At 46.9% G+C, this 17,473-nt stretch overlaps 1 protein-coding gene across 1 annotated transcript; it reads right to left on the reverse strand.

Moving 5' to 3' along the window:
• Positions 1–4,782: 4,782 nt before the first annotated feature.
• Positions 4,783–17,135, reverse strand: PEX11B (peroxisomal biogenesis factor 11 beta). Its single transcript, XM_077841303.1, has 4 exons — positions 16,955–17,135; positions 8,330–8,445; positions 7,843–8,044; positions 4,783–6,383 (listed from the first exon to the last, which is right to left on the reverse strand). Exons 1-4 carry the CDS (start codon positions 17,008–17,010, stop codon positions 6,017–6,019), a joined length of 741 nt encoding a protein of 246 aa, XP_077697429.1. The 5' UTR covers positions 17,011–17,135; the 3' UTR covers positions 4,783–6,016.
• Between the last annotated feature and the right edge of the window lie 338 nt (positions 17,136–17,473).

The raw sequence follows: 17,473 nt of genomic DNA on the forward strand, positions 1-17,473 counted from the left end.
GGGGGCAGCTTTGGGCGTTGTTTGTATACAGCGCCTAGAACAACAGAGTCCTGGGCCTCCCGGGTACCTGCCCAAATGAACACAATGAAAGAGAATGAACACGACAAAATCTACTTACATTCTTTAAAGCCATGCTTCCTGCTCAGCAAGGAGGGGGGAATGGAGAATGCTGGAATCAGCTGTCCTGCAGTCTGAAGAGGCTGCTCTTCTCCCTAGAAACCAACCAGTGGGGAAAAGGTTTCCACTGAGCAGCCTTTATGTTGGAAAAGTCTCCACCCCTTCGCTTTTGATGGCTTTAATGGATTGTTGAGCAGAATTCCAGCCTCAACGAGGATTAATAGACTGGATCGGATTAGCCCAGGGCCACATTCATAGTTTTAAACAGCTTGGGGGGGAACCCAAGAGCCAGACTCAAGAGTTTTTTTTCAGGACCAAGTTCTCCGAGAAGAAAGCCACAAAAGGGGAATGCGGCCTCACGGGGAACGAACCCAGTGCCCAGGCATGTACTAAGCTTGAAACTCAACTTTTGTCAACGAGAAAATCTTGCAACTCCCATCAAAGCCCGGCTCCAAATGGATCCAGAGAGCAACGTGTGGCTTCTAGATGAAAACAAAGGGAGGTTGGCACAATTTCACTGAGAGTTTCTCTCGATACGAACACTGAGGTCACAGAAAGCTGCAATGTCAATCTACCCCGCGCTTAAGGCAATTGGTAGGTGTCACTGCAGCATGCCAAGACATACCCGGGCTAGCTTTCATCCAGCTAGCATGGCTAACAGTAATAAACATGGTAGCAGGGGCTAGAAACCTGTGTACAAACCCAGGCTCGCCAGCAAGCTTGGCGGCATGGATTAGTCACCCGAGTACATGTGCTACACCGCTATTGTTACCCGATGCCAGCTACATTAAAGCTGGCACGGGCATTCCTACAATCACTCCTCCCCTTGCAATGGGGACATACCCTGAGTGTGCAACAGGCTAGTGTGAGGTAAATTTACATCCTGCTTGCCATGAACTAAGTATTTGTATAGCCAAACTCTTTGAACCCCCAGGAGCAAAAGCCCTCCATAGCCCGAACCCTAGAGAAGAGCTTTTGCTCATTGAGAAATGTCTTGATTCTAGAACTAGGGATGGACCACAGGATTGTACGTAATCCTGATTTTGTAGAGTTCAGAGGTGGATCCGAACCGGCTCCTCTCTCTGTAAAAGGAGCAACTCAAAATTCTGTATCCGGTTCCACCAACTATTATAAACAGAGTTTCGCTCTCCCACATCCCCCACGTAACCAATGTTTAAGGAGCCAACTAGGTACTGCAGCATCCTTCTGAAGGAGCAATTTCTCTCTTGCTAAGCACCTGTAAAGCTAGCGCTTAGAACGGCTTGTTTGTTGCATCTCCTGGTATCACCCCTCCCCCCAGAACAAGCTGCCCTTTCTGACAAAAGAGGAGCAAAGCATCAGGCCTGGTCTACCCCTAAAACTTCAGTCGACGTAGCTCCATCGCTCTCAGCTGTGAAAAATGTCATTCCCTGTGCAACGCTGTTAGGTCGACCTAACCCACAGTGCAGATGCAGCTAGTTTGACAGACGAATTCTTCCATCAACCTAGCTATTGCCTCTTGGGGAGGTGGGTTACCTGCACCGATGGAAAAACCGTCAACGTAGGAAGCACCTGCAGCTCCATAGCTGGGTCGCTGTAGCATGCACGTAACCTCAAGCTGACATAAAAGAGCAGAGCACCAAATACATCTGAAGTGATACACGGTGTTAGATTTATATGCAGCCAGCTAACAGCTCATTAACGTTTTCTCTGCATAGTCAGCTATACAGGAGAGCAGGATAGAATTTGGGGTCAGAGTCCCCCTTGTCCATGGGGAGAACCCTTAAATGAGGTGGGGGGAGGGATAGGTTTCATTCCCACATGGCACAAAGCATAGCCAGATTACTGAGCCTTTTTGTGTTTGTTTGAAAAGGGAGATAAGCCCTGACACACGTTCATGTGAACTCGATGAGTTCCGGCGGTTAGCGCTCGCCCCCCGTGTCAAATCTCTCTCTGAGGTCATCTGCAGAGATGCCGATGCTACGGGAAGTCTGCAAAACAGCCTAATTAGGAATAGATTCAGGGTGATGCCCGGAGGGATGCTGGGAAGACCGGTTTGTTATTTTGCGGGCCCCTTTCACCTATCTGCCAATCGTTTTTGAACCATACCCTACTTATCTGGGGATAAAGCTCGACTGCTCTGGGTCCTGTTGACAACACATTGAGAAGACACGAACTAAAATCCAGTCAAGAGTCATACCCCTTCTCAGCTTGCCGGCCACTTGTGCAGCGCTGGTGCTCTAACCTCATGGATATCTACCCATGACTTAAGTATTGCGTCTGCCAAATGCAGTGTAGCAGCTTGGAGCTCCAGTCATCACTGTGGCCATGACCGGACCCAGACAACGTCAGTTTCCAACCTTCCACTCTCGACTGGTATAGATCTCCCCATGACTGGGCATGAAGGCAGGGCCACCTATCAGGACAGCTTACTTCACAAGGTCATCTTAAAGCCGCCTCAAAAATGCCGGCAAAAATCAAAACGCCCCTTTGCTGAAATAGTTGAGCTTCTCTGACAGTACATCAGACGTGACTTTTCTAAGGAACAGTGGCAACAGGTGGTGAATGCCACTCCCAGTTCAGTGCGCTACTTACTGGGTATGCTCTGCCACTGACTTGCTTTGTGAACAAGTTACTTCCCTTCTCTTTGCCTCGTTTTCCTCTCTCTAGTTCTCATGAGCTCCAGTTCAGTGGCCAATCTGCTGGACCATACCGGCTTTGCAACAGAAGTGCAAAGTCTGATCATCTCTGCCAGGGGAGGACTTTTATCCATTGCTCACATAAGATCTATGAATAGCCAATGTTTTACCTTTGGAATGCACTCAGCTGTATGTATGAGGAGAGATCAATAAGACTGGGACTTTTCAAAGAGAGGACTAAGGGGGAATATGATAGAGGTCTATAAAATTATGACTGGTGTGGAGAAAGTAAACAAGGAAGTGTTATTTACTCCTCAGAACACAAGAACTAGGGATCACCAAATGAAATTAATAGGCAGCAGGTTTAAAACAAACAAAAGGAAGTACTTTTTCACACAACACACAGTCAGTCTGTGGAACTCCTTGCCAGAGGATGTTGTGAAGGCCAAGACGATAACAGGGTTCAAAAAAGAAGTAGATAAATTCATGGAGGATAGGTCCATCAAGTGCTATTAGCCAGGATGGGCAGGGATGGTGTCCCTAGCCTCTGTTTGCCAGAATCTGGGAATGGGTGACAGGGGATGGATCACTTGATGATTACCTGTTCTATTCATTCCCTCTGGGGCACCTGGCACTGGCCACTGTCAGAAGACAGGATACTGGGCTAGATGGACCTTTGGTCTGGCCCAGTATGGCCATTCTTATGTCCAAACCGTGCTCCCAACTACAACCCCGCTTTAATGGCTCCAATCCTCCTTGCCCTTGTAAATTACTATGTGAATGCTGCCTCCCCCAAAATAAGGATCTGTCACAAATTAAGAGACACAAGATGACAGGAAAATAGCAGCAGCTTTGCTTTTTAATTCATTAGTTTGCAAACTGCCCTATGTTTTCTTAAACCTGAGGAAGAGCTCGGTGTAAGCACAAAAGCTTGTCTTTCACCAAAAGTTGGTCCAATAAAAGATATTACCTCTCCCACCTTGTCTCTCTTTTTAAACTATTAACAACTTAATTGTACAGTATTTACATCAAACTGACAACGTGATTGTTAGAGACACTTTGCGGCTGTCTATTGTACATTTTAAACTTCAAGGAACTTCACAATATTGCTCTAAGATGTCAAAACCTTCATGTTAACCGTATAAAGAAGCTGCTGGCAGCTGGGTTTGCTAGAGGCAGAAGAGCATGTTAATAAATAGACTGAAAACAATTTAGTGTGATATTTTTACTTAGCATCACCCCCACCCATTTAACTGATTTATGTTCGCTCTACTCCCTCCTTCACCAACATTACAAAGTGTCCGGGCTACATCTAACATTATGCAATAACACCACTTAACAGCTACGTTATTCTTATTGATATGTGATCTTCTACAGGCTCTGTACTCAGACGGAGATTAACACCTGCATACAAGGCACAGATATCCACAAAGACAACTGTACTTACATTTTACCTTGACAATTTAAAACATCTTCATTTGGCAGGCGGTGGCAGAGCTGTGACCCAACTGAAAGTCTGGAGCCCAGTTCCTCTTATAACCCCTTGCAATTTGGCTAACAAGCCATCAGTTTTCTCTTGCTATAGCTTATCACAGTTCAAGGCAGCTAAAATCAGAATTACCTGGGTGAATGAATATTTGTGTATGTACGTGCACAACCAGGGGTTTTCTTCACAAGGGCAGCAGTGATTCTGAGTCCTAATGCAGCAATAGACAGTGCTCTGGGATGCATGTAAGGAAGGGTGGGTGGATGCGGATGAGTCCTGAAGGCATGGAAGAAGAGCACTGATCGATAAGAGCATCCATGTGTACAGCCTGCGACAGGTTAAATGCAAGCGAGATCATTCTCATTACCCTACATACATAAGTAACAGGGATCACCGAAGAACGTAGTGGCTTTAGATATAAATGCAGTCCTTGGTCTGAGACTACCCATTGTTGGGTGATAAAAATCTCTCTGCAGCCAGATCAGCCAACAGTCTAGAGGGCTGCATTGATGTTCTGACTTTGCACAGAGAAACAGAACTTGATAGACTCCAGTAAAATGGTAATTTCAGATCAGCACGTACTTTTATTATGAAAACAATCTCAATACAGATTTCCATTCAAAGTTAGCATTGCACCATTTGTTTTCTCCTCCTCTCCAGTTTATTAAAGTACACCAAAGAAGCCATTAAAAAAACAGCTGGGTGAGTATTTGGCTAGCTGGGTGAACAGGAGGGTAGGTCTGTGTCATTTCTACTTTACAGACGGGGAAGTGAGGCACAGAGACATGAAGGTCCACAGTCATACAGGGCACAAGAAAAAAAAAAAACAGAACCAGGAGTCCTCAGTCCTGTCCCTGTGCTGAGATTACACCCCATCTTACGGTCTTTATGCATTGCTGCAAATTGGTGCACATCATGTCAGTTTCACTTACCCGCTTTCACAGGTCACCCTGCTCCACGCCTGAACATCCCTGCGTGCTTTATAAACAATGGAAAAACAGAGCAAGGCTGAAACACATAGGAGAGGCAGGAGGAGAGACTGAATATTGCTGTTTACCTTCGTTTTACTAGCATCAAACCTAACCTAATGTTACTGCCAGGGCAGCAGGAAAATCCACAGTTTCCAGGCATGGCGGAGGTGTCGGAACTGGGGACGGCATCCAAAGGAAACGGCTGGGAATGCTGCAGCCTGCACTCCACCAGCACACACTAGGACATACCATGTCATCACTGTTAAGTGCCACTACTCAGCAAGCTTCCCCAGCACCTTTCAAAGTTATCTGGCATGCCTAATAAACTGGGGCTTAGCAATTCGCCTCAGGAGTCTCTAGCCATGAACTCCAGGCACTTGTTACTCACAATACTTCAAGTGTTATATTTAAAAAAGGACTTCCACGTGAAAGGTGCCAGATGGACCAGCCGCAGAGACCGAAGTCCACTCTGTATCCATAGACCAGGTAGAACATGGGCAGCAGCAACAAAGGCCTCCCTACTCGCTACCTCCTGGCTTTACAGATGGGGAAACTGAGGCACGAAACTCCTGTAGGGATAAGAGCGGCGCTCAGTCTCCATGGTTCATCCAATCCCTGGCTAAGGCCGTGAATTAGTACCAATTCTGGTGACGGACCGTGAACGTTTGTTCTATCACAGGATCGAGCCCCCACCCCCAAAATTCAGTGTGTACCAGCCACTGGATGGTAGCAACCTTGGGCCCCTAACATCCTGAGCTGGCCTTGAACCAGCAACATAGAGGCAAAGGCTCCACATCTCTCTACCAACCAGCGAGTCCTCCCTATTAAGGTTTAAGTTTGAGCCAGGGGTGAACGATGGTGAGGATAGAGAGGATGGAGGAGGTAAGGCCGCACAGCCCCACAAAGCCCGGGTTGGTCTTGTACAGCCCCAGCTTGTCCAGCGGGATGAAGATATCGCAGGCATTTTTCACCACGTCCACAAGCAGAGGGGGGTTGCTCCTCAGCACGTGCACAAGAAGGTGCAGCTGAACTTTCAGCCTCAGCACCAACTGCTGGAGACTGCTGTCTGCTCGGAGCACGTGCCTGGTCTCGCTGCCCTTCGGACGCTTCCCGCACGCCTCCCGCTCCATCAGGAGCCGGATCTCGTAGGCGTCCCTGCTCAGGTTCAGGATCAGCGCAAAGAAGTAATATCTGACAGGCAGAAGGGGGAAGGAGAGAGGGTTTATCAGCCAATATTTACTGTCCACTAAAGGGACAAAACTCCCACGGACTCCAACAAGAGCGGGTGACCCCCTAAGGCTATGTTACTGCAGCTGATGGGGGGGACGACTGCAGCACATGCAGACATACCTGAGCTAGTTTTAACAGAGCTGGATCAAGGACCAATCGCCATGAAGCAGCAGCAGCAAGGGCGGTGATCGCTCGAGCACATGGCGAGCCTGTGCCGCTGCCCACGTCACCATCAGAACCTGACCTGGCTCTAGCCAAGCTACCTTGGGCCGGTGTGCACGTGCTCCAATCACACCTCCCGACGGCAGCTTGGACAGAACCGAAGGATCTTCATCAGAATATAAACGTAGAAGGACGTGTTATTCAGCGGCCGGTCTACAGGCTGAGACAACTGAGTTCTATTCCCAGCTCCTAGCAGGATGTGGGACTGAAGGCTAAAGCTGTGGATTGGGTTCGGCTGAAATGACCGTGGATGAATCCGTCATCTCTCTTGTGCTTTGCTTTAGCCAGCCATTGGACGGATGCAACACACCCTACCTCCTGAAAGGGGCAGGAGGCTTCATGTCTGTCAAGAGCTTTGGGATCTCTGGACAGATGCTAGGGAAGTGTTACTAGAATCCCTTCTGAGGTTCAGCTGCGTGACAGGACAGGTCACCTTATTAGAAGGCAACATGGCCAAGGCAGATTCTCCCCCCTCCCAGACATTCATGTGCACCCAGCCCGACATGTGGGGTGTTAAACTGACCTCACTGACCCTGCATGGATGTCAGAAGCAGCATGGTTCACTGCACAGGATGCAGCACCAGATCCCAGTTCTATTCCCAGCGCTGCTGTAACCTTGTTGTGTGCCTGGGACAGTGCGGGGGAAGGGTGAGCTGCTCTGTGGCTCAGTTTCCTCGCGTGTAAAAGCACGGCTAATGATACTTACCCATTTCTGGGCAGCCCTGAGATCTGCAGACGCAATCTGCTATGTTAAATATTATCACTGCTGCTAATAAAGAGCCTTGGCCATTTTTTCTTGCAAGCGTAGGGGTGCTAACTCCATTGCCTTATGCAAATTCAAAAGTAGGTCTTTATAGTCGACTAGCCACTTCCCAAGGAATTTCTATGGCTTTGCTTCAATGAGCTGCAGCCATAGAAATTGCTGCGGGCTATTGACCCGTTCCCATGGTCCACCCCAGAGGTGGCTGCAGTTCAGTGCTGGGCAAAGTGATTCCTGTATGTAAGGTTAGCCAGGTGCTTTGGGATGGAAAGTGACAGGGAGCAGGGAAAAGGGAAAAAGAGCCATGTTATTTCTGTAGCAACACCTGTAGTTAGCAAGATTTTGTCAGAAACTCTCCACCCCTGACACATGCACATGCATTTACCAGGCAGGATCATCCATTACCAGGAAAAGCAAATGGCATGAGCCCAGCCTCACCTGAAGGACCGCTGGCTCCACTTTTCCTGGTCCATGTGAGGGAGGAGGCCTGACTTCCCCGCCCACAGGATGTTGTCACAGGCGAAGTACATGGCTCTGTTCAGGTTGCTGACGGTGATGCAGAAGCGCAAGACCACATCTGAGAGGTGAATGGCTCGCTTCGCCGACTCCAGGGCATCCGCTGAGTTCCCCAGCCGGAACACTGGAACATCAAGCAGGTTGAATGAAGAGTCAGCCAGACACTCCCTGCTGTTGGCACAACCTACTAAGCAAGTCACTGATGCCAAATGGGTCAGTGATCTGGGATAACTGACATCCCTCCTGCCTTCCACGCCACGCTGTGGGGCCACCGACGACCCCCATTGAGCATTGTGGCACAAAATTACAACCAAAGGTAATTAGCAGGGTAAGAAAAACTGCGTTTCTCTTGTTCAGAGACCCGGGAAGCCTCCCATTACATCCCCTCTGAGAAGAAGGTTTCACTTACGCTTGCGCCCCAGGCTCATGTGAGCCTCAAGCTGTTTGATCCTGTTGAGGAAATCAGCACTCGCTCCATTCTTCTGCAGTGTGTAGCCGAGCAAAGTGCAGGCATACTGAGCGGCTCTGAAAGAGACAATAGGAACGAGTCTAGGAACCGCACCTAGCGAGACAGGATTTGCCTTAATGCATCAGTCCAACAAGCCCAGCCTCCTGCCTCCACCAGTGGAAGATGAAACACGCTCTTCTTCCAACCCCGCTTGGCCATCTATGGAGTGCTGCCCGTGGCAGGGAAGAGAGATTTCTTCCTGACCCCTGCAGTGATCATCATACTGAAGTATGAGATTCAATTACCAATATTATTACTGGCCAGGAAATTCCTACAGCAGGGAGTTCCACAAGTTGGCCACAGGCTGCTTTAGAAAGTGGTCTGTAAAGCTTACCATTTCTACCCCATGCCCAGTGACTAACCAATGAGGAGAATAACTCGCTTCTCAGCTCTACGAAACTCTCTCTCTCTCACACACACACACACACACACACACACACACACACACACACACACAGAGTCCAACTAGCTCATTTCATCTGAGGCTTGTTAGACCCTGAAGAGTTTAGGTTTAAAAATAAAAGCATAAAGGATCTGATGGCTAACTAAGCCGTCCTGGGGCATGACCTCCCCCATCCCTGCCATGCAGAATGGGCATACCCTGAAATATTTAGCACTTTCCCATTGCAGCTGCACATCTTTGGATAGCATTTACACATCTTTTCAAATGACCCAACATGGGCCAGTTTCTGGACCCAGCTGATGGCACCGGTTTCAATTCTGTTAAGAAGATAGTTCCTGGAGCAAAGCAGAACTCCCTCTAGACTCAATAGCTTCCAACTTATTTTCTTTCCTAGAGGAGAGGGGTAAATTCCCTCCCCTCCCTTGGTTTTCAACTTTGAGATCAAATTTTTCAAGTTTGGGTACCTAAGTTAGGCACCTAAATAAGACCCTGATTCAACAAGGTATTTAATGCATGGGAGTTGTTCCAGTGAAGCCAGTGTTTAAGTGCCTCGCTGCATCACGTCCTAAGTGGGCTGATTTTCACTGCAGCTGAGCTCTTGCAATGCAATGATTTCCATAGATTTTCAACACCTCTGGAAAGGAGGCCACTTATTTAGCGGGCTAACTAGGGATATAAAGACCTAATTTAGGAACACAGGACTAGGACCAAAAGGGACTCCTGGGTCATTGAGTCCAGTGCGTGCTATCACAGCCAACCCCCTCATCCCACCCCATTCAGAAACTGATCAAGCTCCATTTTCAAACTGCTTAGAGGTTGTTTGCCCCCACAACTCCTTCTGCGAGGCTATTCCAGAACTTTACTCTTCTGCTGGTGAGAAAGCTCATTCCCAGCCTATATTCCTGGCCAGTTTATCCCCATTTGTTCTTGTGCCGACACTGTCCTTTAGCTTAAATAGCTCTTCTTTCTTCCCACTATATTTAGAGAGCACAACCATATCCCCCTCTCAGCCTTGGTTTTGCTAAGCTAAAGACAAAGCCAAGCTCTTTTAGTCTTCTCTTGTAAGATTGGTTTTCCATTCTAGGGCCCAAATTACAGCTGTAACTGCTTCCCAAAGAGAGAATTATTATTATTTTTAGTCATTTCACAGTGGAACCTGGGGATCCAGATCAGGGCCCCATTATGCTAGCCCCTATATTATTATTAATTATCTGTATTACCCTTACATTAACAAGCTAAACATTTTGCATGAGCATTTGCTAAACATTTCATGGGTACTATCATGGGTACTTTAAGGCTTTTATATGTTCTTCCCCTACCCTTCTGGAAAGGGCACACAGAAATTAGAAAACAAATCATATGCCTTGACTTTTGGTATGTGGAAAAAATAGGAGATTCTTAGCAAACTTCAGAGCATGTGACCTCTTAATAAACAGCTCCCTGTTTGACCATGTGGCTTGGTATGAAATTGCAGATCTGACACGTTCATCTCAGCGTAAAGCCAAATACTTTTAACCTAACAGAGACAAAACTGTTTTTAAATTAAAAAAAAATCGAAGTAGGTTCTGAGACACACTGTAGACGCTGATAAAAATCTCAGCAGACTTCTACAGATTGTCTCCTCATAAAACGTTTGGCTAGAAAACGTTACCTCCCCCAGCCTACCTTTAAAACATTACTGTCTGATCTTGAACTGCTCTTTCAAATGAATTTAGTCCTCCCAGAATGCGTCACATCGATATCCATGATTTGATCTGCTGTTTATCCCCAGAAAAGGGACAGCCTAGTCAGCTTTCTCCCGCCAACGAGCTTCAATTCCACCCTGGGCAACAGTGTCTAGTCTCCATAACCAATGCAGTCCCCAGCCTCTCTGCTGAGAAGGGGGCCCAATTAGTGCCAGTTGTGGTCATGATTTGTCACTCCTAAGATGATCCTTGAAAGAGCCCAAACCCAGCCCTGTTCAGCAGGAAGGAATGCAGCTGCAACAGGTTTGAGGGAGCAAACCTAAACTGGGTTCGGGAGAGAAAATGAGAGGATTGCACCCCCACCCCCCATCTTCTGACAATGAGGTTTTTCCTGTTCAAATCATGTAATTCCAAGGGACTGCTTAAGGAAGAGGAACCAGATGAGGCTGGAGTTGGAGCGGGGGGGGAGGAGGGAGACAGAGCAATTGGAAACACTTCAAGCAGATAAACATCATCTGAATAAAAGCAAGCAAACCAAGGAAAAATATGTAACATGCCTGCTGATCATGCTTGCGTTAGATAGGGAAAAGAAGTGTATGTTCATGGAGAACTCAAGGGAGGAAGACAAAACATTACGGAAGCAATTCAACATTAGATCAAACTGAAATGAATGTGTCTCACAAATAATGGCCCCATTTGTGAGTACAGGAACCAGGTTTGATACGAAAAGGCGCTTGAGCACCCCAACTCTCAGCAACTTAAATGCTGCGTGTCTCAGAATCTGGCCCAAACCTGCAAAGACCAAGGACCCATGTGGGTCATGGAAACAGGACATCACTCTTTGTGGAAGGGCAGGATCGAGGCATGTTTGCAGAGGGAGGAGTGACCAGTGTTGCGAACTCTCGAGATTGTTTTGCCAGCCTCACGGTTTTTGCTATTTTCCTTCAAGTTCCAGCTCCAGGAGTTTTGGAATTACGGGAGAATCTCATCTTAAAATTTAAAATAAAAAGGAAGTTTCTAGCTCTAAAGGCTCAGAAAACTAGACAGCAAATACAAAGAACCAAGTTCTCTCCCTTAAATATCATGATTTCTATGACAATTTCATAATTTTGCAGGGACCAGACTCGTCATTTTTCAGCACTGTGGTTAGCAATACTGAAGACACTTCCTACTAAGATGTAGTCTACACTTTGACTGTGAGAACACCTGCCTTAGATTATTAAAACAAGACAACAAAAGTCACTTCATGTTAGATTTCTCCACTACCCCATTCTCCCATCACACCCCCTTTATCTGCTTCTTCCACAGCTGCATCTTGTCACAACCCTTGACTGTGCTCTCTGCAAGTCTTTACTTGTTTGTCTAGCACCCATCACAATGGAGCCCTGGTCTTAGGGTGGGGCATTTAAGGGCTGTGTGACACAGATAAGAAGTTTATTGGACAGTGAAACTAGTTTAACCTGTTCCACTGTGTTCCTCGTGAGCTAGCTCATTGTTCCTGTGTTGAGCACCCTACGTTGCAGCCTAGCTCAAACTGTCCAAGTTAGGAGCGGACACTCTATATACCACTGAGACCTGGTGTGGTTCAGTGGATAAAGTCCTGGGCTGGAAGCCAAAAGACCTGGGTTTTATTCCCAGCTTTTCCACTGACTCTGGGCAAACCACTTCCCGTCTCCTGCTCATTTCCCCTCCCACTCTGTGTCTTGTCTGCACGCACAAAGCTTGGCACTATGGAGTCCGGATCTTGGTTGGGGCTTGTAGGCACTACTCTAAAAGAAATAAATATTACTACCACCATCACTGGAAAGTTAAGAATCCCAGCTCTCCAGAAGAATACATCACTTTTAGACCCAATGGTTCATAATATATCATACCTTTACATCTGTCAGTGTCTCCTGGGTCTAGCAGTGATTTGTTACCCCAGCTCTGGGACCAAACACAGCAAATCAGGAATTATTTTGGGGAAGTTCTAAGGCCTGTATTATACAGGAGGTCAGATGAAATGATAACAGTGGTCCCTTCTGGCCTTGGAAACTATGAAATCCTGAAATCGATGAAATCAGAAATTTTAGGTTCTTGAACATCTGCTTCGTGCAGGAGTAACCTGCTTCTAGAAGGTTTCAGAGTAACAGCCGTGTTAGTCTGTCTTTGTATGGGGGTGGGGGGGTGAGAAAACCTGGATTTGTGCTGGAAATGGCCCACCTTGATTATCATGCACATTGTAGGGAGAGTGGTCACTTTTGATAAGCTATTACCAGCCCGAGAGTGAGTTTGTGTGTGTGGTTTTTGGAGGGGGGTGAGGGAGTGAGAGAACCTGGATTTGTGCTGGAAATGACCCACCTTGATTATCATACACATTGTGAAGATAGTGGTCACTTTGGATGGGCTATTACCAGCAGGAGAGTGAGTTTGTGTGGGGGGGGCAGAGGGTGAGAAAACCTGGATTTGTGCTGGAAATGGCCCAACTTGATGATCACTTTAGATAAGCTATTACCAGCAGGACAGTGGGGTGGGAGGGGGTATTGTTTCATGGTCTCTGTGTATATAATGTCTTCTGCAGTTTCCACGGTATGCATCCGAGGAAGTGAGCTGTAGCTCACGAAAGCTCAGGCTCAAATAAATTGGTTAGTCTCTAAGGTGCCACAAGTACTCCTTTTCTTTTTGCTTCTAGAAGGTATTTCCAATCGCGATCATGTGGCGCTGAAAACTCTGATGTCAGATCCTGCGCATCCCAGAAGCTGCCCATTAACTTCATAGCAAAGGGACAACAAGCGTTTCAATGCCTTGGTCTTAAGGGTTTATTAGTCATTTGTTCAGAGGGGATTATCAAACTGTCTTCTGCATGGTTTTCATTCCCACCCAGCAGTCAAAACAAATAATCTTTTTAAGATACTAGTTTGCACTAGCTAATTCTTTTCTTTTAAGAGCACCTTTCTATCCACCAATCCCAAAGCACTTTACAATAAAGCATTAAAACATCCTGATAGGTATTATCCCTATTTTACAAAAGGGAAAACTGAGGCACAACACAGTTAAGAAACTATACAAGAAATCACGGGTGCCAGAAATAAACCCAGGAGTCCTGGCACCCAGTCCTCAGTTCTAACTACTAGCCAATATTCCCTTATGGAGCTGTGAACAGAAATCAGGTGTCCTAATTCCCCATTCTATACTAATATTTATTAGACCACAAACACACTTTCCCCCAAAATGCCCATGCATGGCTTTTTCCTAATCTAGAGGCTTTTCTGACACAAACTGGAGTCCATCAAACTGTCTCTGTTCGATTTAGACAGAGAGGTTAGGCTTGTTTTTTCTCTTTGGTTGCCTAAGAAGTTTTCTATTGTTTATTGGGAGACTAAACTAGTCACAGAATTGGTGCTATTAATAATGTAAGAAAAGAATTTGTTTAAAACTACATAATTATGACTTGACAGCAGTTCCCCTACAGGGGTCTGATCCAGCACACACTGCTTTTTCTAGTGACTAATGGGGAACTTTGTTGAGTATTTTTCAAACTGTAATAAATATTATTTATTATTTGCAATGCAGTAGCACCTAGGAGCTCCAACCATCGACATTGATCCCAGGCTGCTAGGCATGTACAAACACAGAACAAAAAGACAGACTCTGCCCCAAATGCACCATAAAGCTTCACCCTCCTTTGATTCGCCACAGAATACAAGTAAAAACAAGCTACCAAGAAAACAAATTCATAAGAAGAATCTTTTAAACGTTTCTCATTTCTGGCTGGCTGAAAAAGCCTACATATGCCCAAACTTGCCTGCTCCATTGGGGAAAAAATGCTTATTAATGACCAGAATTTAAATCTAACCCCACAATGATTATGGAAACTTTTTTTAAAAAAATGGAAGCCCAGCTTTTCCAGAACATAGGGAAAAGCACGACTAGTGAATTGATTTCACAAGCAAAGAAATCCTCTAGGCAGTCAACCTCTCTCTAGGCTGGGACGAGGGTTTTCAAGGGGATATGCAAGACCAATGCCGCTTCCAGGCAGGAAAACACTAGCTTCTCGCTGCTTACCTACAGGGCTTGCTATACCCCGGCCTTCTCTATATATTGCTTAACCAGTTCATTGCAAGGTAATTCCAGCTCCACAGAAAAACAACATGACATTACAGAAGAATAGGATTTTTTGGCCTGTATAGGAGGGGAAATCTAACAGAGCTGCATTATATATAATAACTATTGCCCAGCAAAGGTATTTTTCAGGATTACAAGACCAAAGAGCCACTGAAAATTTAAAAGCAACACGTTTAAAATAGATAAACAGAAATATACATGGCATAAAAAAAGATCAACTAGTGGAACTCGATACTGTAGGGAAGTGTTTCTCAACCAGAAGAGAGATGAAAGACTATCAGGGAGATGGCGAGGCACTGAAAGTGTTATTTCAGTCTAAAGCAAAGCAAATCTCATTCCCCCACTCCCTTCCTCTTCAAGGTCAAATATTCTTTGTCAGCCTCTTAACACACACACACACATCATTACACAGACGTAACACCGTTATCACGGATACATTTCTTACTCTTATTTTTATTGTCAATATAAAGGGATTTCAAGGGGTCGCCAGCCTGAATAGGTTTAGAAACATTCCTATAGGTTTGGTGGTTTTGTTGCTTTTTCCCCCACCAGACAAATAGCTTAAGTCTCTTTTTTAAAATATTAGGTGCCGATCTCAAAGATTTGTAGCTATAATAAAATTTCATCTATTGAGTCTCATTCTTCAGGGTATGAGCTAGGAGTCAAGAAGGAAAGTCTTTCCCACAAGCCCAGAGGATAATCTGGCACATGACCATTCCCTGGGACATTAACCATAAGATGCCATGGGCATTGGGGAAACCAGACTTAGGCCTGGTCAACACATAGGTTGCTGTACCAGTATAACTGTTGGTTAGGAGTGTAGTTTTTAACAGAAAGTTATATCGGGACAATCCCCAGAGTGGATGCAGTTACACCGTTTTAAAGGTGCCTTAGGCTAGTATAGCTTATTTCCCTTCCCATAAGCTATACTGGTGTAACTGTGCCCACGCTACAGTGGTTGTACTTGTTTACCATACTAGGACAGTTAAAGTGGTAACAACTTTTTGTGCAGATAAGCCCTTAGATGGGACTATTGGTCTGGCCAAATTCCCAAGACACACGTTGATTATCATACAAGTTTGCCTCTGTCCTGCACAAACCTCAGCCCTGAAAATCCATGAAAATTACAAGGATTGGGGAAAGAAGGGAGAGGCCAAGCGTTCTTCTGGTGAGCCAACAAAAACAGCAAGTGATTAGGATTCCACAGGGACTGATGCCTTGTCTAGACTAGAAAGGGTTTGTTGTATAGCTATACCGGCTAAGCTTCCTACTAGAGACATAACTTATACTGGCAAAAAAGATCATTTGCTGGTACTGTATAGCTTATACTAGTTTCCTGAATGAAACAAGCTGTACTGACAAAGGGAACGTCTATGCGGCTTGCAACAGAGAGCTTCCCAGCCCAATCAACAGACTCAAGCTTGAGGAGTTCACGCCAGCATCCTCAAAATTGCTGTACAGACAGCATTTTGAAGTTGCAGCTCAGGCTGGAGCATGGGCTCGGAAGCCCACCCTCACCCCTCGGGTTCAGAGCCTGGGATGCAACTAACAAAGCATGGTCTACACAACTTTTTCAGAGTGCTAGCACACAAAGGTAACCTCAAGTCTGTTGATCCAGGCTGGGGGAGGCTCGCTGCTGCAGGCTGCATAGACGTACCCAAAAGGACTTTTTTGCCACTGTAACTAAATCTACACAAACAACAAGGAGTCCGGTGGCACCTTAAAGACTAACAGATTTATTTGGGCATAACCTTTTGTGGGTAAAAATCCAGTTCTTCAGATGCATGGAGTGAAAATTACAGATGGAGGCATATGTCAGTACATAATGCCTGCAGCTGTAATTTTCACTCCATGCATCTGAAGAAGTGGGTTTTTACCCACGAAAGCTTATGCCCAAATAAATCTGTTAGTCTTTAAGGTGCCACCGGACTCCTTGCTGTTTTTGTGGATACAGACTAACAGAGCTACCCCTGGATACTTAAATCTACACAGAGGCTTTTGCTGGCATAGCTAGTGGGTTCAGGGTGTGATTCCCCCCCACACTCCTGATACCGGTACGCCAGCAAAACCTTGACCTGCAGACCAGGCCTAACTCTCGTGGTGCATTTGCTGCAACATGTCACTGTTCTGACACTAATGTCACAACGGCATTTCACAGGGCCTGTCGATTGAATGCAGGCACCACTCCCGGGAGGATCCCACAAAGCCAGGACTCACCCCAGGGTCACCTCAATCCCTTCCCTCTGGCGCAGGGCCAACCCCGCTACTCACCGGCAACCCTTGGCTTGTTAGGCCCCAGACTTCCCCACACATTTTGAGGGGCTGATACCGCACCTGAAAACCCGCTCCTTGGCTTGGCTCTGGGCACTGAACTGCACCCAGAAATCCATGGTGCTGGTGGCCCTCCTCCAGGCACAGCCAGGCCCGAGGTCTTCGGGGCTTCCTAGGGGAGCTCCTCTCGCCCTCCTCCCCTGGGCCTCCCGGTGCAGCTCCGCCGGGGTGGCGCTCTGCCTGCGGGGGGGGCGGGGGGGGGGGGCCTCCGCCTAGGGCCTCCCGGTGCAGCTCCGCCGGGGGGGGGCGCTCTGCTTGCGGGGGGGGGGGGCTCCGCCTTGGGCCTCCCGGTGCAGCTCCGCCGGGGGGGGGGGCTCCGCCTAGGGCCTCCCGGTGCAGCTCCGCCTAGGACCTCTTGGTGCAGGAGTCTAAACCGGAGGAGGGCGGGTCGCTCCGTTCCCGGGGAGGGGGGTGTTGAAGTCCCCGCCGGTCACAGGCGAGACGGTTGCAGCCACTTCCGGGAACGAAACGGTGGCGCCCAGGGGTCAAATTTGGAGAAACCAAGGCGATATGGCTGCGCCC

This window comes from Eretmochelys imbricata, chromosome 24 (genome assembly GCF_965152235.1).
Source record: "Eretmochelys imbricata isolate rEreImb1 chromosome 24, rEreImb1.hap1, whole genome shotgun sequence".
Taxonomy (NCBI): Eukaryota; Metazoa; Chordata; order Testudines; family Cheloniidae; genus Eretmochelys; species Eretmochelys imbricata.

What these genes read in the sequence shown, in the direction of transcription:
- PEX11B (XM_077841303.1), bottom strand. Translation starts at nt 17,010, where the DNA reads ATGGATTTCTGGGTGCAGTTCAGTGCCCAGAGCCAAGCCAAGGAGCGG. An exon ending in GCCAAGGAGCGGGTTTTCAG is followed by an intron (nt 8,446 to 16,954) that starts GTGCGGTATCAG and finishes TGTCTCTTTCAG; the next exon opens with AGCCGCTCAGTATGCCTGCA. An exon ending in CATGAGCCTGGGGCGCAAGC is followed by an intron (nt 8,045 to 8,329) that starts GTAAGTGAAACC and finishes TTGATGTTCCAG; the next exon opens with TGTTCCGGCTGGGGAACTCA.